We start from the raw sequence: 26,137 nt of genomic DNA on the forward strand, positions 1-26,137 counted from the left end.
GTATATGGAAGCCAATGAAAATGATAACACCGCAACCCAAAACCTCTGGGATGAAGGAAAGGCGGTCATAAGAGGAAGTATATAGCAATCCAGGCATTCCTAAAGAAGGAAGAAAGATCTCAGATACACAACCTAACCTTATACTTTAAGGAGCTGGAAAAGAACAGTAAATAAAAGCCAAAAACAGAAGAGACAGGAAATAATAAAGATTAGGGCAGAAATTAATGCTATCAAAACCAAAAAAACAAAAACAAAAACAAAACAAAGAGCAGATTAATGAAACCAGAAGCTGGCTCTTAGAAAGAATTAACAAAATTGATAAACCACTAGCCAGTTTGATCCAAAAGAAAAAGGAAAGGACCCAAATAAATAAAATCAAGAGTGAAAGAGGAGAGATCACAACCAACACAACAGAAATGAAAACAATAACAAGAGAATAGTATGCCAATAAACTGGGCAGTCTGGAAGAAATGGACAAATTCCTAGAAACATATACACTACCAAAACTGAAACAAGAAGAAATAGAAAATTTGAACAGACCCATAACCAGTAAGGAAATCAAATTAGTAATCAAAAATCTCCCAAAAAACAACAGTCCAGGGCCATATGGCTTTCCAGGGGAATTCTACCAAACATTTAAGGAAGAGTTAACACCTATTCTCTTGAAGCTGTTCCAAAAAATAAAAATGGAAGGAAAACTTCCAAACTCTTTCTATGAAACCAGCATTACCTTGATTCCAAAACCAGACAGAGACCCCGCTAGAAACAAGAACTATAGACCAATTTCCTTGATGGACATGGATGCAAAAATACTCAACAAGATATTAGCCAACCGGCTCTAACAATACATTATAAAAATTATTCACCACGACCAAGTGGGATTTATACCTGGGATGCAGGGCTGGTTCAATATCCACAAAACAATTAACGTGATCCATCACATCAATAAAAGAAAGGACAAGAACCATATGATCCTCTCAATAGATGCAGAGGAAGCATTTGACAAAATATAGCATCCTTTCTTGATAAAAACCCTCAAGAAAGTAGGGATAGAGGGAGCACACTTCGAGATCATAACAGCCATATATGAATGACCCAATGCCAATATCATCCTCAATGGGGAAAAACTGACAGCTTTCCCCTTAAGGTCGGGAACAAGACAGGGATGTCCACTCTCACCACTGTTATTCAACATAATATTGGAAGTCTTAGCCTCTGCAATCAGGCAACACAAAGAAATAAAAGGCATCCAAATCAGCCAGGAGGAGGTCAAACTTTCACTCTTTGCAGATGACATAATATTCTATATGGAAAACCCAAAAGATTCCACCAAAAAACTGCCAGAATTGATTCATGAATTCAGCAAAGTTGCAGGATATAAAATCAATGCACAGAAATAGGTTGCATTCCCATACACTAATAATGAACCCACAGAAAGAGAATTCAAGGAATTGATCCCGTTTACAGTTGCACCAAAACCCATAAAATGCCTAGGAATAAATATAACCAAAGAGGTGAAAAATATATATGTTGAAAACTATAGAAAGCTTATGAAAGAAACTGAAGAAGACACACACACACAAAAAATGGATAAAGACTCCAGGCTCCTGGATAGGAAGAACACATATTGTTAAAATGTCGATACTACCCAAAGCAATCTACATATTCAATGCAATCCCTACCAAAATAACACCAGCATTCTTCACAGAGCTAGAACAAATAATCCTAAAATTTGTATGGAACCAGAAAAGACCCCGAATAGTCAAAGCAATCTGGAAAAAGAAAACCAAAATGGGAGGCATCACAATTCCGGACTTCAAGCTGTACTACAAAGTTGTAATCATCAAGACAGTATGGTACTGGCACAAGAACAGACACTTAGCTCAATGGAACAGAATAGAGAACCCAGAAATGGACCCACAAACATATGGCCAACTAATCTTTGACAAAGCAGGAAAGAACATCCAATGGAATAAACACAGTCTCTTCAGCAGGTGGTGCTGGGAAAACTGGACAGCAACATGCAGAAGAATGAACGTGGACTACTTTCTTACACCAGACACAAATAAATTCAAAATGGATGAAAGACCTAAATGCAAGACAGGAAGCCATCAAAATCCTCAAGGAGAAAGCAGGCAAAAACCTCTTTGATCTTGGCCTCAGCAACTTCTTACTCAACACATCTCCGGAGGCAAGGGAAACAAAAGCAAAAATGAACTACTGGGACCTCATCAAAATAAAAAGCTTCAGGGGCGCCTGGGTGGCGCAGTCGGTTAAGTGTCCGACTTCAGCCAGGTCACGATCTCGCGGTCCGTGAGTTCGAGCCCCGCGTCGGGCTCTGGGCTGATGGCTCAGAGCCTGGAGCCTGTTTCCCATTCTGTGTCTCCCTCTCTCTCTGCCCCTCCCCCGTTCATGCTCTGTCTCTCTCTGTCCCAAAAATAAATAAACGTTGAAAAAATAAATAAATAAATAAATAAATAAATAAATAAATAAATAAATAAAAAGCTTCTGCACATCAACGGAAACAATCAGCAAAACCAAAAGGCAACCAATGGAATGGGAGAAGATATCTGCAAATGATGTATCAGATAAAGGGTTAGTATCAAAAATCTATAAAGAACTTATCAAACTTTACACCCAAAAAGCAATCCAGTGAAGAAACAGGCAATAGACATGAATAGACACTTCTCCAAAGAAGACATCCAGATGGCCAACGGACTCATGAAAAAATGCTCAACATCACTCATCATCCAGGAAATACAAATCAAAACCACAATGAGATACAATCTTACACCTGTTAGAATGACTAACATTAACAATTCAGGCAACAACAAATGTTGGTGAGGATGTGGAGAAAGAGGATCTCTTTTGCATTGTTGGTGGGAATGCAAGCTGGTGCAGCCACTCTGGAAAACAGTATGGAGGTTCCTCAAAAAACTAAAAATAAAGCACCCTACGACCCAGCAATTGCACTACTAAGCATTTATCCAAGGGATACAGGTATGCTGTTTTGAAGGGACACATGAATCCCCCAATGTTTATAGTAGCACTCTCAACAATAGCCAAAGTATGGAAAGAGCCCAAATGCCCATCAATGGATGAATGGATAAAGAAGATGTGGTATATATGTACAATGGAATATTACTTGGCAGTCAAAAAGAATGAAATCTTGCCATTTGGAACTACATGGATGGAACTGGAGGGTATCATGCTAAGTGAAATTAGTCAGAGAAAGACAAATATCATATGACTTCACTCATATTAGGACATTAAGAGACAAAACAGATGAACATAAGGGAAGGGAAACAAAAATAATATAAAAACGGAGGGGGACAAAACATAAAAGACTCATAAATATGGAGACAAACTGAGAGTTACTGGAGGGATTGTGGAAGGGGGGATGGGCTCAATGGATAAGAGGCACTAAAGAATCTACTCCTGAAATCAATGTTGCACTATATACTAATTTATGTAAATTTAAAAAAATTAAAATGAAATTCAAATAATAAATAAATAAATAAATAAATAAATAAATAAATAAATAAAGGAAGCCTTCTAGAGCTAAACGTGTGAAAGAGTATGGGTTTTATGGTCCTGGGCTTAAAGAAGCTCAGCTTGCTGTTGGTTCCCACCAAGTCACTTCATGTCTCTATGTGCCAGTTTCCTTATATGTTCTTTTCTTTTTTCTTTGCTTTTCTTTTCTTTCCTTTTCTCTTCTCTTCTCTCCTTTCCTTCTTTTCTTTCTTTCTTTCTTTCTTTCTTTCTTTCTTTTTCAAGAGAGAGCATGAGCAGGGAAAGGAACAGTGTGAGAGAGAGAGAATCTCAAGCTGAGCATGGGACCCGACATGGGGCTCAATCCCATGACCCTGAGATCATGACCTGAGCCAAAATCAAGAGTCAGAGGCTTAATTGCCTGAGCCATCCAGGAACCTCAGTTTCCTCATTTGTAACATGAAAATGTTATACCTCCTCCCCAACACACACACATGCATATACAAACACACCCAGGTTTGTGATACCCAGTGGTCGCATGGAGCCAAACTACCAAGGTTTGAGTCCTGGCTATGGCATATCATAGGTATGTGATCTTTGACAAGTTATTTGATTTTTGTTGTCTCAGTTTCTGCATCTAAAAAAAGGCTGTTGTGAGGATTAAATGAGTAAACACATGTAAAGCCCTTATGACAAAATAGTTCACATAGTAAATGCTATTTGTGTTAGCTATTTTCATTATTATATTTTGATGTAATAGATGTTTAACAAATGTTGGTTCTTGATATTTCCACTTCTTTAACCATATGATTTTAATTCAATTTAGACTATAATAATATCTCCGTAAACAGTTTGAATCATAGATTCATTTTCTTGATGTGTACACTCATTACCTTTTAATACACTGAGAGGGGAATCTTTTGAGGAATCATAATAGTTTGCACTCAGGGCTTCCTCTTTAGCTCCTTAAAGATCCAGAAGCACAACAGAATGTATAGGAGGTTATTTTCTTAAAATCAACTTTTGAAAACCTACAGAGAGCAATATGCCTTGAAATTTTTCATTTTTTCAACATTTATTTGGCTAACACTTTACCGCACAGAAAATCTTGCCCTGATCTCTGAAGCTTCTTAAAGTCAACCTTTTTACACTAAAGGGAAAACAAGTTTAGTTCACTGGGCTCTTGACCCTAATTAACTCTCCTACAGATCCCTTCAAATTAAACCAGAACCACTCTGATTTTCACATGACATTCATCCATAAGCCCTGAATTTCAACCTGCTCTCCCTGTTCTGATGGTATAACTTGCTCTCCTTACCTTTCTGACTGGAATTCAATAGCATTTACTGAGCGCTCCTTACAAAATCAGAGCAGGACTAAAAGAACTAAGAGTGGTAAAATAACACTAACTAAAATGCTGTCTGGAAGAAAGGCCTGAATATCATTATAGGCTGGTAGGGTTCTGGAAAGAAAGCTACTGGTTTGGTTGGAGTGACTGAGAGACGCCTGACAGCTGAAGTTAGTCTTTGCCTAAATTTTGAAGGACTTTTGAAGCTGGAAGGGAGCTTTCATTTTTTCCTCTTTTTGCAGATAAGAAGAACAAGGCCAGAGATTAAGTCACTTGGCCAAAGTAATGCATCTAGCTACTGGGGAAAAAAAAAAAAAAGTCATCAAGATTGAAAAACCCAAATCCCCAAGAGAGAATCAAATGCTTTCTCCATTAAAGCATACCACATTTGAATAAATACAAAGCCTCAGAAGAGCCTTCCAGGCAGGGGGAGGAGGGCAAAGTGGGCAAAGTGGCAGTAAACAACTCCTATGGGCCTGGCAGTCAAGGAGTCAGTGCTGGACAGGAGCAGAGCAAAATGGATCAGTAGGGTGGAGCCCCATCATGTTCAGCAGCACAATTTTATCCTAAGGAACTTCCAACTAGTGCCCTATGATTTTTTAAGAAAGATAGCTTTTAAAACCTTAGTGATTCACATGTAACTGCATTATCTTTAAATTTCAAACAAAAAAGCTATTGAGTGAATTATTTAACCTTATTGTATTGCTAAGTATACTGTTAGATGACAAGACATAGTTTACATAGTTTAATATGGCATAGTTTGATGAAATCAAAATCTAAACTTTGTGGCTTGGAATTTCTTGGAATTTCTTTTCTGTCCACTAAATAGTGAGCAAATTTACACATGAGTTCAGAGACTGTCCCTTATATTGGAAGGCCATAAATCAAAGATAGACTTCTAAGAGGTTTGAATTGTTCTGTCCCTAAGCTTAGATCCCAACCCTCAAAGGTATGGCATTATGAATGTCCTATAAAGTATGAGAGCCTCCAGTGATGTGTAATGAAATTCTTAATGCTATCAGGGAATAAGGAGAGATTTTTCTTTTACGAACTATGAGCATGGGATACAGGGCCCTAAGTGAGCAGCACTAAGTGCACCAGCTGCTGTCAGTCAATATTTTGGCCATTAATAGTCATTTAAGCTATTAGTCCAATTTAAATGACTATCGTCATGGCTTAAGATATAAACCAGTTATAGATTTCAATCCTTAAATTTTGAAATAATGAGAGCCGCAGAATGTCATGAAACACAATTACCCATTACTGTTCCTCATGAAGCAAAAATATGGTTATAATGCTGTTACTGATTTTTAAAAGCATCCTAGGACCCTTAATGTCAAAAAAGAAGATATTTTTCATATAATAGATTATTTGTAGTTGGGAGTATCAGACTGATCTCCAATGAACACAGAATCAAACTGAACACTACACATGATTTTTCTTGGCCTCCACAACCCCTCATAGGATATTTTAAGGTTAACAACTTGGAAATTGTTTCTATCAATAACTATAAGAGAGCAATTAAATGTTCTATTTGATAACTTTTCCCCTCATTTTTCTTGAACTGCTCATTTCCTAAGTCCCTGCTCCTTAGGATTTTTAAGTTGGATTCCTGATCTACTGATAAAATGCATTAACATCTAATCTTTCTTCTAAAGGATATTTGACACATTTCAGCAGAATAACCAGCAGAAAGGCAGAATGTCTTAGTAGAGATGGAGGTTGAATCCCAACTCAGCAGCTAATTACATGACCTTCACCTAGCTAAGTTTTCCTTTCCTTGCCTGTGAAATTAAGATATTGGAATTATGATCTCTAAGACTCCTTCCCAATTTGTGAATTTCAAATTCATTTATAGGCATTGGGCACTTCATTCACTTGGCATTTCCTTTCCCCTTCTCATTTAAACGTGTTTATTAGAATGTCCAATCTTGTTCCTCTGTTGTAGTTTCAGACTATTTTATCACTGATAGAAAGTCCCCAATAAACAGTTTAGATACAATGATGAACAGGAGCCAACTTTATAGACATGTGTATGTATAAAAGCAAATGGACCTTGCTATGAATAACTGTTCAGTTTTGGGGAAGTTAGTTCACTGCTCTGAGATTTAGTTTCTTCCTCTGTATAATGAGGGGGCTGGAGAAGATAACCTCTATGATCTGCTTAAATTTCAACAATTATAATTCTTTACCAACAACAAAAAAATAACACTAAAATAAAAGTATTTTCATTCATTTATATAGTTTAAGATAACTCAAGGAGACTCAAAATTTTAGTAAAGGAATAGTTATGCATACATATGCATGTTTTCATAATTTTTATAATCATTTTACTTTGCATTGTTTCAGAATTCGCTTTCAATAACTTACATATAAAAAATTCAGAGGAATGGAAATCAGACAACTTAATCCCACTCTTATAAACCACAAGCCTTAAGAAGAGCAGTTTAAAGAAATGCTATCTGAACCATTCTGCAATACACTAATATTTTATGATTTCAACCTCAACTTGAAAGTATTTCATGAAGTTTTTAAGAAGTAAAGGTAATCTGGGACTTTTTTCAGGCTCAGAAGTAAAAGTTGCACTTATATATTATGAGTACAAACTATGGTTGAATTTTAATAAATCATCAAAATTTAATCAAATGTTGACAAAAGAATGTATCCATCATGGATTAGCTGAAATTGGTAAAATGAGTCATAGTTTAACCGTATTCAGTGCCGTGAAGAAATCTTCTAATAAAGGTTTATAATTTAAAAATCTGTGTTGTTATACAAAACCATATATAGCCCTTTAATTTAATGCCAAGAATTACATTGTTTCTGGCTTCTCAGATTACATCCCATATCCTCTTTGATTATTTATTAGCCAAGTCAAGAGAAAGATCATGGTTCACTGTTGATGGAGAAAAGCAAATGACTGGTACCTCGGGCTTTACACCTGACAGAACCACTTCCTTTCTGTTTGACATTTTCTTCAACCTGACTGTGTTTTCCCCTCAAATGAAAGTTTTGTTTTTTGCTTTAAGACCCTCAGTACAAAAGAATTTAACTCTGTGCTCGGAAGGGATCAGCACATCAGTCTCCTGAAAGAAAATATACTGCTTAGCCTATAACTTTTAGTTCCTAGCTCAAGTATCTCACCATGGAATCTAGTTTAGGCATAGAATTTCTTACAGTCTCAAATCATGACTGTACATTATTATCATCACAACATCACATGGTTAGCATATAAAATTGATCCTGTGCCCTGAACCTCAGGGATATAAAAGGCTTTAAGACTTCCAAAATGAGGGAAGAAAAATATAAAAGTACATTTTTTGCTATGAATTATAGCAATGTTTCACTTGTTTACATTGTCTTCAAAGTTCCTATCCATTACCAAGCTGAGATAAGAATAGTATAGCAAGTTTTAGAACTACTGGTGTCTTGCATTGTACTTTCAAAGATGAGAGTAAAGCATGGATAATCTCTGCACATTTTACTAAACTTTCTGAAAGGAATGACACGGTAAATTGTACAGAAAGAGCAATACTTCAGGAGTTTAAAATATTAAATGCTTTTTCAGATCTTTCCCCCTACTCCCCGCCAAAGGCACATAGCATATAATATTAAAAATGACAGTAATTATAAATTAGAAAGTGTAAAATCAGGCTAAGAAATGAAAAGTATTGCGTGAGGAAACTTTTGTATAAGAAAATAAAACATTGCCCATATAATTAAAATGGGTTTGGATACAGTTTTTCCAATAGCATGGGTGGGGTATGTTTCTGCCAGTTTCCTTCTTGAAACTAGTTGACATAAGACGATTCATTCCATACAGTTTTAAATAATGCTATTTCCAGAACATTATAAAACTCATCAGTCCCTCCTGTGAAAGATTGCTGCTCTTTGTGACTGCAGAGTCCTGACTTCCCAATATCTATCATTACAAAAACAAACAGTTTGCTCGGTTGGACTCCCCACATGACAATGGACCCGCATCTGTCAACAGACTCGCATTATGTGCCGCCTGAGAACACGACTATGACATTTACTCTTGTGACAGGGCAAATTTCAGCAGCTCATCTGGAAAGAGATGGGCATTCATTATGCTGCAGCACCTTTCATCAAGCTAATGACATTTCAATCAGCACATTTTCTCCAGTTTCAATACTTTGCCATCTGAGCACAAGTCTCTAATTACGCCCAAGCAACAAGTTTCACATCAATCCTACAATTTCTGCACTCACCATACACCATTGCTCCTCCGGTTTCATGCAAGAAGCGAAATCGATGATTTTTAAATAACCAGATTGTCAAAATGGTAAGGATGAGCAAAAAATTAAAGACAAGCAGCTCCACTGCTCCCTGATGTTGAAACTGATACTCATCCTTCTCTGACATAAACCTTTGCTGTCTCTCCATTCTCTGGTCTTCTCGTAATTCCTTAGACAAAAACCTGGATAAGGACTATTTTATCCAGATTTGCCTGAAACAGTCTAGCTGCCTGAAGATTTCAGAATAAACACTGCCACTTAAGTTGCTACTTCATGAGCGTTCTGCCTTAGTATTCAGATGGCTTCTCGTTACAACTTCCTGTTTCTCTTAAAGCAGCCCTGTCTCTTTTCAAACTCCAGAGTGTAGTTTCATCATGGACTCTTACGGTCTTGAAACAATCCATTCCACGAAATTATCTCTCATGTTGGACAAACCTGCAAGCAATCATTCTGAGATCTTGACTCATGATTCTTATTGTTTTAAACAAGCTCCTTAAACTGCATAACTGGTGAACTGTAGATTAAGAATAAAACAGATCACCTTTCATCAGTAAAATTTTCTAAGTTCAAAAAGCTAATTCCGAATCATAACCTCACTCACACGCCAGATTTCACCTCTCCAACCAGTCTACCAACGTGACAGGGTTTAATTGATGGCTCTGATTTGACCTAAGATGATTTCACAGGAATTTTGTTTTAAGGTGAGAATGAAAAAAGAATTTAGTATATGACTCCTCCTCCCTCTCTATGGCTTTATATAACTGGTAGTCACAAGTGCAGCATTTAAACTGCTCCCTTTTACCAAGAATAAATGAAAGCAAAAGACACAAAGAAAATCCTGTCCCCATCTCTACAGCTGTGCTGTTTGGATATGTTAAGTCAAAAAAGAAAAGACACTAAACACATATCTTTGAAGGAAGAAACCATATAGCCATCCTCAGCAATACTACGTACATGGATTTCTCTTTATAGAGCTTCTGGTCCAGACATCCAGGACCCACAGAAATCTGCCATAGATCACAAACTTCCTCTGTCCTGTGGCAAAACAATGTGGTGAGGTCACTGAGGAATAGTCTGCCACCAGCAACAAAGGCTCCAAAAATCACAAGACTTAGACCATAACAGTGATGATTCTTCAGCTCACCTCCCATTTGGCAGGCCGTTTCTGTTTGAATTCATATTTTTATGCTTTTTGAAAAAGTTCAAGACAATATTACTACCAGGGGCTCTGCTAATTTTTCAGCAACTGCTATGATTTGTTGGCCTTATTGGTTCTATAGATTAGATACATCCAAGGGTTCAGTGCAATTAGATACATCCAAGGGTTCAGTGAGTTTTTTTCTCATTTCATGGGTTGAGTTTTTTTATCATTTATGGTACTATTGTAACTCAGGAGTATAAATCATTTAGTATGCCTACATTCAACAGAATTGGCATTCAGTGTGTAGAGTGTAAATGATTTCTTGAGTAGAGAAAGTCCAAATATATCCTCCAAAGCTCTTGTCACCAAAAGCTAGAGGTCAAACATATAATATATTGGAAACTAACTAGCTCCCCAATAACAGTTTCACCCACAGGAAAGTCTCTCAACCACTTACTGTAAAACTGCTGTTTCAGCTTCTTTGCCTTCTGCAACTTTTGAAGCTGATTTCCTCTCTGAGTTTAACTCAGTGGGGGGTATTTATGTGGGCTGCAGATGTTCTTTTAACACACTACCCTTTTTGGCAGGCATATATGTGATGACTAATATTCACACTGTTTTGAAATCTGTCAGCTAACGCTTGTGAGAATTTCATGAAGCCTTAGTTAGCAGGTTCTACCTTTACAATTTTGCAATCCCACAGGTTTAGTCTTGAGTTGTTAGATTTACAAGATAACCCGAATTCAAAGTCTAGCAATTCCCTTTTCTTTTTTTCTGTTTTGATCATCATTTAATTACTTTGGTTTCCTTTTAATAATGGTAATTACTCCATCTGGATAGAATAAACTTTCTTTGGTTGTCTTATTATGACATCCAATTGCATTCTCTTACCCAATAACACAGCTCAATGAGAGGATTAAAGTCCCTGAAATGTTTTGATTGGCTAATACATTGTTTTTAAAAGTCCTAAATTTGATGTCAACATACTCAAATAAGTATATTTCACATTGAAAACTATATATATGGCTTCTCTAGAAAAAAAAAAAACAAACAAAACTGGTAAGATCTGGCCCACTGGGTTCTCCTTCCCATATGGCCACAATCTGTTAGTGCCTGTTTGCCACAAATCCCATTCATCCCATTTCACTCATTCATGTTCCCTGTGTGGCCCCTGCAGTCATTTGGAAGTGTGGCCCCTGGTTCACTCTACGAATGGAATATATTCACTGTTCTGCTGTTCAATATCATTTTATTTTCTGTTGCACCAATAAAAGTACAAAAAAATGAAATAGAAAAACATATTAATATGGCACCTACCATGGACAGGAAATATTTTAGGAAATTTAATTTAGTCTAAATTAATGTTCGTAAAAACTCTTCTTTCTACAGCTGAGGGATTTAAGGCTTAGAGTTGACAACATATGTAAGGGTGTATAACTAGTGGAAGTTAAATTTCTGTCTGGGGTTTAATGGCCTTAAGATGACATTTCTACGGTGATTAACTCATCTTGGTTTGTCAGGGACTTTCCTGGTTTTAGTACTGAAAGTCCTGTATCCCAGGAAACTCCTTAGTCACAGGCAAACCAATCATCCTAACAGCCAAGGTTTCCAAAATGTGAAAATCCTCTTCTGTCAATAATAACTATTCTTTCTGACATTCCTGAGGGATAATTCACACAAAGAAGAATATCAGTTAAAAATTAAGGCACTGTTTTATTAGCTGGTGACAATAATCCTTAGTGCCAGGTTCTCTGGTGAAGTTGGAATGGAACCCAAAATTTAGGCACAAGGCTCAAAGAAACATTCTTGATTGTTCCTTAATCCCACTCTTAGAACCTGCTGGCCAGTTAGTCAAAAGTTCTTGCTGCAAGATGCAACATGCAGGTGAGAGGAAGTAAAGAGAAAAACAAGATGGCACAGCCCATTTCAGTGAGTATGCCCTGCCTTAGCTTGCCTATCCAGCACCATGGAAGGAAAGACTTGAAGAGAGGAGCCTCCCAGGCCCGGTAACCTTGTATTGCATGGTAATACCACCACTAGTGAACATGACCAGTTAGAATGCATAGACTGAGTTTCAGAATCTAACCAATCATTTGAGAGTTCCTTATTCTTGGAGAGGACAGTGGAGATTGTGGGCTCAGAGGATCAAGAAGGGAGATTTTCCTAGGGTTGAGGAGAGATGCTGAGAGTTCCCTTTCCTCAATCACTAGAGTCCCACCCTGCCAACTTCTCCCTCAACCACTGTGTTTAACAGAAAATACTTAAGCCAACCCAGTGCTTCATTCACTTGGCCTATCTCCCAATATTCATCCCTCTCTGAGACCGGTGAAGTGGGGCTATATATTTTGCCCCCAAAATTTCTGAAATGGGCCAGGACAGGACTGTAATTAAGTTTACTTAAGGAGCATACCATGTCCTGAACCAAAAATTCATGCCCCACCCCCCATTCTATTGTCAAATTCATCATAAATCCATCCATTAAAGTAATGAAATAAGGAGACTATTAGGCTGGGGTGGCTCTAATGCCTTGGTAGCCTATGCAAACAAACCAAATCTAAGCCACAGTCAATGCACTCAAATCTAAGAGTGAAACTTAAGAACAATCAATTACAAACAGCCACCTAGACTCTCCCAAATAAGGCAATCACTTAAGTGATACCCAATCAAATAATTTCTGAGACTCACTTCCACATCTTTTCTATAAATACTTCTCTCTTAGCTCCTGTTGGTAGAGTATTCCTAAACACTTTCAGTTTAATGCTGCCCCAGTTTAAATGGATATATACTCCCAAATAAACTTTTACAAATTTTAATGTGCCTTAGTTTACCTTTTAACACATCTCAGCTTCCCTACCCTCCAAAAAAGTCACATTAGCACAAAAATGTCCCGAATTTGAAGAATATATACCCCTCCCATTAGTAGACTCTACAGAAAAATAAGAGTTCAAAAATTTCACAAGGAAGTTAAATTGCAATAAACACTTAAACAATATTAACTTCCCCAAAACTTACTACCCAATACCTGGTTTTTCTTTGTCTGCCTCTGTAGAGTCTTGGGTCTCTGGAACCCAGGGCCAAAAACCCTCAGTGGGGGAAAAACACATTTTGGAACAATGCTGGAGCCTCTGACCACAGCAAACCCCCTCGGGCATAATGTCCCTCTCTTAAGAATGTAACAGATACCACCTACTCCCCCTCAGGTTCCCCTCAGGAATTGGACAATCAAAATACCTAAGGAAACTAAGTAAACCATAAAACTTATGTTATCTGAGGGACAGTAAGGCCATGTCTGACTCCTCACACAATGGAATGGAGCCAATCAGAAATGGACAACCCAGCATCTAGAGTTATCCAGCCAGTAAGGGTAGAACCTGAGAAGGAATGAGGGGGAAGGGAAGAGGGTACTGAACAGAACCTTATGAAACAAAGACCCTTGCCTATAGTCATGGGTATTCACCCTCAAATGCCCCCTCTCTGTAAAGAAAGCTTTCATACTACTCTTATTTTCTAATCTTATACTCTAATAAACTTTTGCCTGCTGCTCGTTTTGTGTCCAGTTCTTCATTCTTGGAAGCAGCAAGACAACAAATCCCCAGTAGGGAGGTAAAAAATCCTGCAACATTTCTATTCAACAACTCAGGTACAGAAACATGTTTGGCATAAATGAGGATCTCTTCTTTCTTCTACCCTACAAGGTGTGTTCCTTCAGTGCTCTGAAGTGGGAAAACCGGGATATAGACTTCACTGTTTTTTCCCAGGTGACAATTTATCTCTGGATTGTTGATCTTTGATGGCCAGGAGTACATAAGAAGTTTCCCTATTCAGGGATAACCAGAAAGAAAGTGAATCCCCTTCCACTTGCACTGGATGCCACTTACTGGCCTTGCCCCAGACAACATATACGAGATTCCACTTTTTATTTAGGCATTTATTCATTGAAGAATTCCCAAAGCTGTACAGAGTGGAAGAAAATCAAATTTGGCATTGTGCTTGTAATCTAGCCACATCGGCCCTATGCCATTAAAGGGCAGTGGCTTCACAGCTAAAGCCTCAGGAGTGAGGAGGGTCCCAGATGGATAGCCCTGGATTCTTAATTCAGCTTCTTCTCTCCTTTTGTCTCCAGCTTTGTCCTGGCAACACATCACCACTTTTCTTTTGTAGAGAGAAACAATAAATGTTACATACTAATTATATCTCAATTTGAAAACGTTAAGAAAAAAGAAAAAGCTTTGGTCCATTGATCCCCTCTTCTGTCTTGCACATATTGAAGAGTCAGGCATGAGAAACTCATTGGCTTTTTATTGTATTTAATCTCTGTCAGCTTTTCACAAGGTAAGGTAAATGCAAGCTGGCCATAGTGGCTTCCCCCAACCTAGGAAGGAAGTTTCAGAGATGAAGGGAAGTATGAGCTCCGGAGCCAAGGACAGGGAGGACAAAATGGAAAACTGCCACTGGAAGCTACAGCTTATTTTAATGAAAATTTCCTGCAATCAAAGACCTGAGAAAATGCATTTCTTTGATTTCCTATTAACTGTCCACATGATAAATTAACATTCTTCTTAGGATATAACTTCTATTCTATGTCTTAAAAACTAGTAAGTCTGACCTCATTAGCTAAAAGACATTTTGCCCTATCACTTCTGTTAAGTTATAAAATGTTTATATGAACTAAGAAGAAAGGCCCCATACCCTTCATCTCTCCCTAATTTCTACACTTTTTTCCAGTGAGAGAAAGGGACAAAAGAGAAGGGAAAGCAGAATTTTCAAAAAGGTGACACTGAATAATCTTAAAAATATTTTTCTGAAATGAAGTATGTAAATGGCAAGCAGGTTTTGACAGAAATACCTCTAGTGTCTCTTAAATCTATTAAAAATCCAGCCTTTGAGGCAGGCTTTGTTGGATGATGTCTCAATGTGGGTTCCCTCAAAAGCAGAGCCTAAGACAAGGACTTAGGTGCAGCTAGTTTATTTAGATAATCCCAGGAATCACAAGTGAGGAAGTGTGCATAAAGACCAGGAAATACCATTATTCAGAAATAAAATTATAAGCCTCATTGGAGCCATTCCCCATTTCATCCATATCTTTACAGGGTCTGTGTACTTTGAAACTTTAATTTATAGGTATGCTGAAAACATTCCTTAAGCAGCACCTAAGATTAATTTTATTTATGCTTGAGGCAACTAAATTACATAATAAATTCCATGACAAACAACATGGGTCTCTTCGATAAGAAGGGAAATTATGCCCTATGGCCAGCAGAGTTAAAGTCCCATATCACCTGTGGAGACGAAATTCTATATGCTTTGAAATGTTATTTTATGATGGTTATAACATATCTAAAGTTTATGCTTTAAATTAAAAGTTCAAAACTACCCTGGGACTCTTTGAAGACTATGTAACTTGGTGTATGCACATATAAACATACATTACATACAACCCCAGGATTGTACTCCAAATAAAGTTTAAATTAACAATAGGTGGTTAAATATTCATTTTAATCCAGCATTGAAAGTTTTAAGGGATTTCATAGGAAAGTGTGATTATAGTTCTATAAAAATGTCCCACATTACTGTGGAAGAAAATGACAAATTCACAAAGCTTTTCAATGGCATTTCTTTTGTGTGTTCTTATTACATTAGATATTAGATCCAAGAATGTTTCTTCATTACCTAGACTAAGTATGGATATGCAAATAACAATTATATTATTCAGTTAGAAGATATAAGTAATCCATTCTCATTTCTAAGCTCTAGTTGAATGTATATGCTCCCTCCCGTTCATATGTTGGAACCTAATCCTTACTATGATAATATTTGGAGTTGGTCTTTTGGGATATAATTAGGGACTAGTGCCCTTATAAAAAGGACCCCAGAGAATCCCCTTGGCCTTTCTATCATGTGAGGACACAGCTAGAATATAACTGTCTATATATGAACCAGGAAATGGATTCTCAACAGACTCCAAATCTGCTAGCATCTTGATTTTGGGCTCCCCAGCCTCCAGAACTGTGAGAAATGGATGTTGTATAAGCCACTCAGATTATGGTAATTTTGATATAACAGCCCAGACAAAGACACTAGGTAGGGGAAAGAATATTCCTCAAAATACTATCAGGACATATAAATCTCAGAGAACATTGTATTATAGCAGCTGTCAGAAAGGCTCTTCAAGTTTCTCAGATTCCTTAACAAAATTCTTGAAAAGATAAGACAATTATGAACATTTACTCACTCTTCATATTCTCTCTACAAAAATAGTTTTTCTACAGCACATTTGGGCTCCACAACTGAGGGACTATAAACAATATACAGTTTGTAAATGTTAAGTGAAGAATCTTTTTTTAAAAAACAAAAATGTCTTCCTGTCTCTACTTTGAACATACTTTGAACCTTGTCTGTTAATGCACTATAATCTTGAGAAATGTTAAATTTAGAAAAAGCAGAATCAATTGATTGTCAGAAATTTAAGATTGAAACAGTGCTGAATTCCACCAAAACTCACTCTTACAACTAATTTATATCCATGTGAAAAATGGAATTGTTCTATTAGGATTCAGCACTTTAACCTCAGTTCCTCCCTTTCACTATCTTAACAAAAGAAGAATATACACAAAATAAAAACTGAGCAAGAACACAGTTATACCCGAAGTATAAGACTTTTGGTGAACTATGTTTGAGAATCTGGCTTAGACCAGAGGCCTCCCACCTCATCCAAAATCTACATGGGAAAGTAAGGAGACACATTCAGAGACACACCTCCTGAGGTAAGACCAGATCTGCAGGGCAGACTCCACATCCATGCACTTAGCCTGTTTTAAGAAGGGAGGTCTCCTGCAGAGACAGCAGGAAAAAGAAAGAAAAAAAAAAAAGAATGTTAGCGCTCTACCCACCCCTCAACCTTCAGGGCTCACTTCAACTGCAATGATCAAAGAAGGAGATAAAATGTTCAACCTTCTCTGCTCCCAAGCACTGGAAACTCACCTCCAGTAAGGTGTAGCTCAACTGATATGAGAGTGGGATCACCCACTGAACATTCCTGTTCCAAGGGATCAAGAGAGAGGCAGAAGCCCCCTCGTGACACCTCCAAAAGGTTAGATGTATAGGTAGAAGTTTCCTCCTGCATGGACCACTGCAAAATGTGGGGATAGTAGCAGAAGGATTGCCCATTAAGTCTCCTCAGGTATTTGTGCTTTAAACCTGTTGCATTTAACTGTCAAGCCTGTTAGGCTGTCAGGCTGACCCACTCCAGAGAGGAAACCAGCAATGTGTCTAAGCAATTCTCCTGTATTCAAGAGGATGCTTCTTTTGAATCCTCCTGAGACCAGTGTGTTGAGTGATCTAACTGTTGCTCCCTGCGAGAAAGGATAAACATTTATAAATTTGCCTTAACTCCACCTCACACCAAAGGACGAAGAATTATTCCTATTCAACTTTTTTGTGTGTAAATTGTGTTGATCTGTATTGTGCAACCAGTTTTTTTTTAAAAAGTAAACAGGCTCCATGTGCTAGCATAAAAATACTCAAAAAATGCTCAAAAAATAAAACAACAAACATCCCAAATTTGAACACTGATTATTTGATTATTAAGTTGAAAGAGTAAGCGCTAAAATTCTAAATCAAATTCCCTTTCCCCTTGTAAACTAAATTCATTTTTTTCTGTATAGTTTCTGATTTTGTTGGATTGGTCTCATTCTGATGGGGCCAGATTTCCTTCAGCAGCTGTAGTACTTTAGACCATCTCTGAAGCACTGAGATGACTATAGCTTCTTCAGCAACTACAAAGTTGAATTAATCCAGCCACAAATATTCATTCTGGTGTGCTAAAGAAAAGGACACCTGAGAATCACAGCACCAGACTTACTCTAATAAGTTAAGAAAACACAAGCAAGCAATTCCCATGCCACTTAGAGCATCATCCCAATCAAAATTATCTGTCCCCATTTTTGTAATTAGTACAACCCAGGTCTATATTTTTGTCATCATTCATGGAACATTGCTGAGAGTTTTTACCACTGGGAAATGCAGGCATGTGAAGAAAACACAAAGTTACAGGTAAAATATTTTGGTATCAGGATGACCAACACAAATGTCCATATGGGCATGTGGGCCAGAGGAATTTAAACCCACAAGGGAGGAAGTACCCATTCACTGGCACATTGTGTTTCCTACACTAATGGGGAAATTCACTTGGATATATACTGCACTGTCTCGCCATTAGAGAGAAACATTCAAAATACTATCTTCTTTTTTTTAAAAAAAGTTTATTTTGAGAGAGTGGGAGGGTGAGAGTGGGGGAGGCGCAGAGAGAGAGGGAGAAAGAGAATTCCCAAGTGTCAGAATCTGCACTGACAGTGCAGAGCCGATGCAGGGCTCCAAATGACAAACCATGAGATCATGACCTGAGCTGAAATCAAGAGTTGGATGCTTAAGCCACCGAGCCACCCAGGTGCCTCAATACTATCTTCTTTTAAAACCATAAAATGTGCAGTGATGACACCTCTAGTCCAGTTCTCCAATAAATTTAAATTTATTGGCCTCCCTGTGTTTGTCCTGCATGTTGAAAACCTCTTAATTATTAATGAAATGACAAACATCTAGACCTTTAACATACTCCGCTATAAAATCATGTGAGGGAATTGTTACGATATGAATGGCAACAGTTTTATGGTTTGTTGGGGCTGCATGAATATTGTTTTATTTCCTCTACTTTCATGTGAGCTGAAAATCTCCATAATAACCTTTTTTTTCAAATGAATTTTTATGTCTTTCTTGATTGCTGCATTATGCTTTTTTTTCATGTGATTTTCCCTAAAACCTTGACGTTCCTTGGCTTTTGGACTTACCAATCCTTGAATACATTTTTCCTGCATAATCAGTGATGCAACTATTCCTTCAGATACATCTTTTCTTACAGCAGTTTGATAATCCCCTAATATTCCATTCCCTTCTGTTCTTCCATGAATCCTGCAAGATCAGCAGGGCCTTGAATGTTTTTTCCTCCTGGGTAGCATTGATAGCTGGATTAGAATGCCTGACGTCTTCTTTCTTTAAGACAAGACAGTTATTCTAGGGTCCCCCATACAAAATTAATGAGTTCCAAAGCAATCAAATGTGTTCACTGTTTAAAAATATCCAGTCACCTTCTTCATCCTAAATTGTATAATTCTACCCATAAGTTATCTTCCATCTGCCCAGCAGCTAAACCTGGCTTGTAAATTATCTCTTTTGAATTATTGGGCTACTTTTACAGTGACTTATCATCCCTAAACCCTTGTTCAGAGTCCTAACTCTATGAATTTCCTGGACATCTTCCCCCAAACCATGGCCATATGAGTTTTGCAAACTAAAGTGATGGTGTCACCTTAAAACTTATCAAACAATGTTTAATGTATTCTCTGCTAATCTTCCAGTCCTTTTATCAAATATTTTCCATTCTTTTCTGAAAACACCATGCAACATTTCCACAAAATTTATATGTATATGTAGATACATAAGGGGAGTATTTTCAGGTTTACAAAGAATTAAGAGACAGATACAGAGATTTCCCTCATATCCTTTGCCCACACATGTATAGCCTCCTCATTACCAGAATCATTCATAAGAATGGCACAGTTTTTTTACCAAGAACAAACTTACATTGATATATCATAATTGCCCAAAGTTCATAAAGTTCTCTTGTGGTGTTGGAAAAATGTATAATGACATATGCCCATCATTATAATATCATACAGAATATTTTCACTGCTCTAAAAAAACTTCCGTGCTCTGCCAATTCATCTCCACACTGTCTCCACCTACCCCTGGCAATGACTGATCTTCTCATCTCCATAGTTTTGCTTTTACCAGAATGTCATATAGTTGGGATCAAATAATAGTAATGTAGCCTTCTCATATTATTTTCTTTCCCTTAGTAACATGTATTTAATGTTCTTCCATGTGTTCTCTACCTGGGCTTTCACTGGGGGAGTTAACCCAGTTAGCTTTCTCCATCTTACTGTTTTTATTTGTTGTCTTGAGCTCTCCAAAGTCCTTGACTGGGTAACACTAAAATATTTCCCTTTTTGCTAGTCCCATCTTTTTTCAAGAATTCAATCTTATTTCACCTCTATTTCAAAACATATGACTTCATTTTACTTTCAGTTTTCCTCATTGATGCTCTGATTGCAAGATCAAACCTCTTTCCAAAGAGTTTTCTGTCCTTGATATATCACTAAACAAACCAAATTCCTAATGTCAGAGTGTTCTGGTAAAAACCTTAGAATTGTTCCTCTTTAGCCTTTGGTTCATAATAAGGATGGTTTTGTTTTGCCCTCTACTTCCACTTAAAAATGTGATATAGCCACTATAGGAGAAAGCCAACATTCCTCTTTCTTTCTTCCACTACCCTTATGTGGTTAAAACTAGTTGCAGTTTCTGAAATCTACACCCATGAGCAGAATTCTAAACATATCCAATTCAGAGCCAATTTATGACTGGAGGTACAGGTCAGGGTATTTCCAGAACCCTCTGCAGTAGACTCATGAGCCCTAGAAATTATTTGTCTCTTGATGTAGTTTAAAACAAAGTAAAGAAGTCAGAATTTGGAACAAGTGCTCTAGAGTTGCTACTGAGGCCTGATGCTGAAAAACTAGAGGATGAAATGAACACAGTAGTAACCAGTGCCCCATGGGAAACTTAACTTACAGACCTGGCTGAGAAGCACTATGTGGGGGGACAAAAAAGATGCCATGAAAATGATAATCATTCTTTCCACAAATGTCTAAAAAGGCCTCGAATAGTGAAGATCATCTGCTTTGAGGTGGAACTCTATAACTGGAACTCTGCTTCTGAGCATCCTTGTGTCTGATGTACCAGCTGTGGACATGCTATAAGCCACTATGAGCTGTCCCAGCCTAAGCTAGCCACCAAGTCCTACCCTAAGATTCTCAGTCTCCTTAGATTTCCTTATAGTGACCAAATGCCCATCTTGCGTATCTACTTGTTTCCCAGCCCATATTTTTGAGGTATTTTAGGTTAAAATTTTCTCTTGCTCACCTCCAGGGCGTTGACTGATGAAGTGAATACTTAAAAAATAGATAGCCAACTGTATTAATGCCTTAGCAGTGCTTCTGCTGAAGTATATTGGAGAATGGAGCTTGGATCTTAGAATTAGAATCTGCACATCACAATGGGGCTGTGTCCAGGCTGCAGACAAGACTGTGTAGCCACTTACCGAGCCAGCTTCAGGGACAAGCCTACATTGGGCTCGGTCTCAAATAGGTACTGCTGCCTGTAGAAGGACGTGACCCCGGTGGGCTACTGCATTGCCACAGAAGTGGAGGTGAGCCTGTTTGCATCTGAGAGCTCAGGGGGTCACAGAAAGAGAGAAAAGTGGTCTCTTCCTCTGTTACAAGCATAATCCTCCAGGGTTAAATATAGCTTAAGTATCACTCTGCCTGAGGAGGGTGGGAGGAGGGGCACAAGCCTCTTAGCCAGGACTATTCCAGAAGGAGAGAAGAGTTGGTGAATGTGTCTTTCCTTCTGGGCCAAGATGGACTCATGTGAAGGAGAGAAATTTTCCACCATAACTCTTCTAAGTTTTAGTTTTTAAAATTGAAGAGACCACAATGGGGGAGGCCAGACCTTCAGATGAGTCATCTAATCAGAGAAAGTCACAAATTCAGAAGCTTTCCCTATGAGACATCACAGAACTCTGATTTTAGTATTCATATGATAATATAATTGATAACTTTGTATTGTAATGCTTCTAACAAAGTTTTTCTAAACTCTAAAAATTCCACCCTTAAAATACAACCTTGTATTTCAATATCTCTTCAGTAATAGTAACTTCACTCAGGAGGAACACTCTATTATTGGTCAAATATCGTGGTTCTCAAAGCAAGGTCTGGACCAGCAGCATTAGCATCACCTGGAAACTTGTTAGAAATGCAGATTATTCCACCTCAGCTCACTGCATATGAAACCCTGGTGGGGTGAAACCCAGAAACCTGTGTTTAACAAGCCCTCCAGATGATTCCAATGCTCACTAATGTTTGAGAACTACTGGTCCAAGACATGCCTTGATAGACAGATGCTTCAGTGGAGCAATAAATGACTCATGTCAAAAAGTGAAAGGATCTAATACACAAATGAAAAAGTGCTCAGGTCTGGTTTAAAAATACAGATTGAGAGGTGTTTGGGTGGCTCAGTTGGTTAAGCTTCTGAGTCTTGATTTCAGCTCTGGTCATGCTCTCATGGTTTGTGGGTTCCGAACTCTGCATTGGGCTCTGCACAGAAAGTGTGGAGGCTGCTTGGGATTCTCTCTCTCCCTCTGTCTCTCTGCCCCTCCTCTGCTTGCACTGTCTCTATCTCTCTCAAAATAAACTTTATAAAAAAATATAGATTGAAATAATTATTGTATAAAATCACATGTAAACAATACCACACATGCAAAACCTCAAGGTGATACCAATTATCCCACTCACAGATAAATTGAATGCCAATGCACTGTTATTTAAGGAACAGTTGTATGTGACCAGTGCTATATTTTTTTCTTTTTCTTTTTCTTTTTCTTTTTCTTTTTCTTTTTCTTTTTCTTTTTTAAGTGTACGAAAGGACAGTAAACATCCTGTTCATTCTCCCAGGCATTGCATCACTTCCATTCCCAAGGGGTCGGCATCAGCTCCTGGCTGCAGTGTCCCACAGGCTTGGCCTCCTCTCTCCTCCTTCATCATTTATCTGATTCCCCTTCCTTGTTATACGTTTTGCCTCCATAAAAAGGTATATTGCTGTTTTGAAATAATATTCGACATGGTTCTGCCTACATTGCCACTAAGAGTGTTGACACAGTAGACACAAAGATGATGATTATGCAGACATCTAGGATAACAAATGGTGTTTTCTTATCCTTTGTCCCTTTTTTTCTCCTATCTCTCTAACTCCTCTACTCTAAGGAAGCTCCTCCAGATACGATGTCCCTTTCCTCCTTTTATGCATTGGGTGCTAGCTCCACACTGCAGTCCCAGCTGTCTAGTGACATCTTTGTGAGTCCATGCTTGTCCGTCATGCTTTCTTTTCTTTCTTCCTTTTATATTATCTCATTTTCTCCCTTCTTTTGCATTCTCTTTCCTTTCTCTCTAATTTCCCCTACTCCTTCTGTATTCCCCTGTCTTCTCTCCCTCACCCTTCTTTCATCTTATTTCCCCTTTCACCCCAACTTAGGAGACACTGAGCCAACTGGGAGGCAAACAGGAAACATGCAAGGTACTTTGGGGACACTGAGAACACTTGATGCTCTGAGGGTGAAGGGTCCAGTCCTGTGCTGGGTGTCCCTGGCCATAACAATATCTAGAAGCCAGGACTGGCGTGGCATTTACATTCTATGCACATTTTCCCCCTGGAGTTCACCCTACTAAATTATTCCAGTTTCAAGTACTTACTTTCTTTGGCCTCAGTTTCCTGTCTCTCTCCCCCAATTCCAACTTCACTACACCTTGGGAATATCTGTTATAAAAAATAGGCAAGAATGTTTTCTTACCACCCTGTTCTTATTAGTATAAAACTATTGCGGAAGAAGTAGTTAACAAACAAAATGTACATATGCCATTAAATCACAAGGTAACAGAGATTTAAACATCTCACGGAATTCTCATTCTCCCAAGGTGTGTACTATTCCTATAAACTCCTAAGTTTTTTTTTTCTATTTTTTTAAAAATATAATTTATTGCGGGGCGCCTGGGTGGCGCAGTCGGTTAAGCGTCCGACTTCAGCCAGGTCACGATCTCGCGGTCCGTGAGTTCGAGCCCCGCGTCGGGCTCTGGGCTGATGGCTCAGAGCCTGGAGCCTGTTTCCGATTCTGTGTCTCCCTCTCTCTCTGCCCCTCCCCCGTTCATGCTCTGTCTCTCTCTGTCCCCCCAAAAATAAATAAACGTTGAAAAAAAACTAAAAAAAAAAAATTAAAAAAAAAATATATATAATTTATTGCCAAATTGGCTTCCATACAACACCAATTACTCATCCCAAAAGGTGCCCTCCTCAATGCCCATCACCCACTTTCCCCTCTTCCCCACTCCCCCATCAACCCTCAGTTTGTTCTCAGTGTTTAAGAGTCTCTTATGGTTTGCGTCCCTCCCTCTCTGTAACTTTTTTTTCCCCTTCCCCTCCCCCATGGTCTTCTAATAAGTTTCTCAAGATACACAAAGTCATAAATTCCTAAGTTTTAACAAGAAATCCAGAGGGCATGTTAGAGTTCTACTGGTCTGGCTTTCTGGAAAGCACATTTCTGGGCAGCCATTTGCTCCTTGCTGTGGCAAGCAATAATTCTTCAATAATTTTTGATAATTTTCTTCTGTTAACAGTGGATTTCTATTCAGGAACACCTCTGATTTCTTGTTGAACACCACCCTCTACATCTCTCAAATTCAAATGTGTCCCCCCCTCCCCTGCCTCAATGTCCAGTAACTATTGTTGCCTTTAAGGATGGCAGAACCGAACCAATGTGCGCTCTGTGTCACCTCTCAACAATCTGCTCTTTAGTATTTGACACAGGTCCTGCAAGAGGCATGTTAACGAGTCGAGAGAACAGATCTAAATAATAATCATTTAAACTCCCAAAATGCAGAGATGCAGCACTGCTACCCTGGAAGTCAAATCTACCTTCACTGCCACTCCAACCAGGCTAGAAGTTTAGACAACTTTTATAGTATTTGTCTTACGTTCCCATTTCTTAGTTTTGCCATAGTTTGGGTTTTTACAGATAGTCATAATAGCTAACATTACTGTTACCATAGGAATTCATACAATCAGCTCAATCACCCAATGAAATAGGTACTATCACTATGCTCATTTACAATAAGAGGAAACTAAATGCAGAGGAAAGGCACTTGTCCAAAGTCCTACAGCTAGGGAGTAGTACAGCTGGGATAGGACATCACTTTATCATTCATCTTTGGATTTGAAAATAATGATAGTGAAAATATAGACTTAATTAAGACCCTTTTGTATTTCTATTTGAGTTCTTTCTTCTTTTTCCCATTTTTGATCTCATATCACACAAATCCTCCTAAGTCAGAATTTGGATAAAAGGCCTTGAAATGCATAAATTTGTTCTGAAAAATAACACCATTAATTAAAAGCGAAATTTCTGTTTCATCAGAAAAAACATGATTAAAATTGCCAGAACATTTTCTTGGGTTGAAAGTGGAAGAGGATTCTGACCACCACACTTCTGAAGGAGCTTTTAATTACTATCCATTGCTTCCATTTTTAAGGGTGAACATGAAACCACTTCATGCTTAGGCAGTTAGATATCTGACTTTATTTTACCCCTGTTTTTTTTTTTTCAACATGTAATATTGAAAAGAATTGTTTTACTGCTTATAACGACGTACATCAAGAAAATAATGCCTCATTTATTTTATGTCAGGATTGGATAAGGCTCTTGGTGTGTGTCTTAGTCAATTTGAGCAGCTATCACAAATTACCACAGATTGGGTGATTTATAAACAACAGAAATTTATTTCTCACAAGGTGGGAAGCCCACTTCCTGTTTCACAGACAGCTGTCTTCTAGCTGTCTTCACATGGTGGAAGGGACAAGGAAGCTCTCAGGGATCTCTCTCTCTCTCTTTTCAATGTTTATTTATTTTGAGAGAGAGAGAGAGAGAATGCAACCAGGGGAGGGACAGAGAGAGAGGTGAGAGAGCATCCCAAGCAGGCTCCACATTGTCAGCTCAGAGCCTGATGAGGGGCTTGAACTCACAAACCATGAGATCCTGACCTGAGCCAAAACCAAGAGTCAGACACTTAACTGACTGAGCCACCCAGGTGCCCCAGGTGATTAGAGTTTTAAATACACAGAGAACTACAAATCAGTGTGAAAAAGAAAATACAGGAAAAAATTCTATAAAATATCAATAAA

At 38.1% G+C, this 26,137-nt stretch overlaps 1 protein-coding gene across 7 annotated transcripts in view; it reads right to left on the reverse strand.

Annotated features, from left to right (window-relative positions):
- The window catches only part of SLC9A9 (solute carrier family 9 member A9), a 687,543-nt gene that overhangs the window by 560,513 nt on the left and 100,893 nt on the right, over positions 1–26,137 (reverse strand). For 3 of the 7 annotated variants that reach the window (XM_047875494.1, XM_047875495.1, XM_047875496.1), the window contains one exon: positions 23,659–23,722. The exons of 1 other annotated variant lie outside the window; for it this stretch is intronic. In XM_047875494.1, coding sequence (XP_047731450.1) covers positions 23,659–23,722 — 64 coding nt within the window. Of the gene's footprint in view, positions 1–9,072; positions 9,385–19,083; positions 19,286–21,274; positions 21,361–23,658; positions 23,723–26,137 lie in introns of those variants that run through there. 3 more of the 7 variants (XR_007155680.1, XM_047875493.1, XM_047875497.1) reach the window with 2 other exon arrangements.

This window comes from Prionailurus viverrinus, chromosome C2 (assembly GCF_022837055.1).
Source record: "Prionailurus viverrinus isolate Anna chromosome C2, UM_Priviv_1.0, whole genome shotgun sequence".
NCBI classification, from domain to species: domain Eukaryota; kingdom Metazoa; phylum Chordata; class Mammalia; order Carnivora; family Felidae; genus Prionailurus; species Prionailurus viverrinus.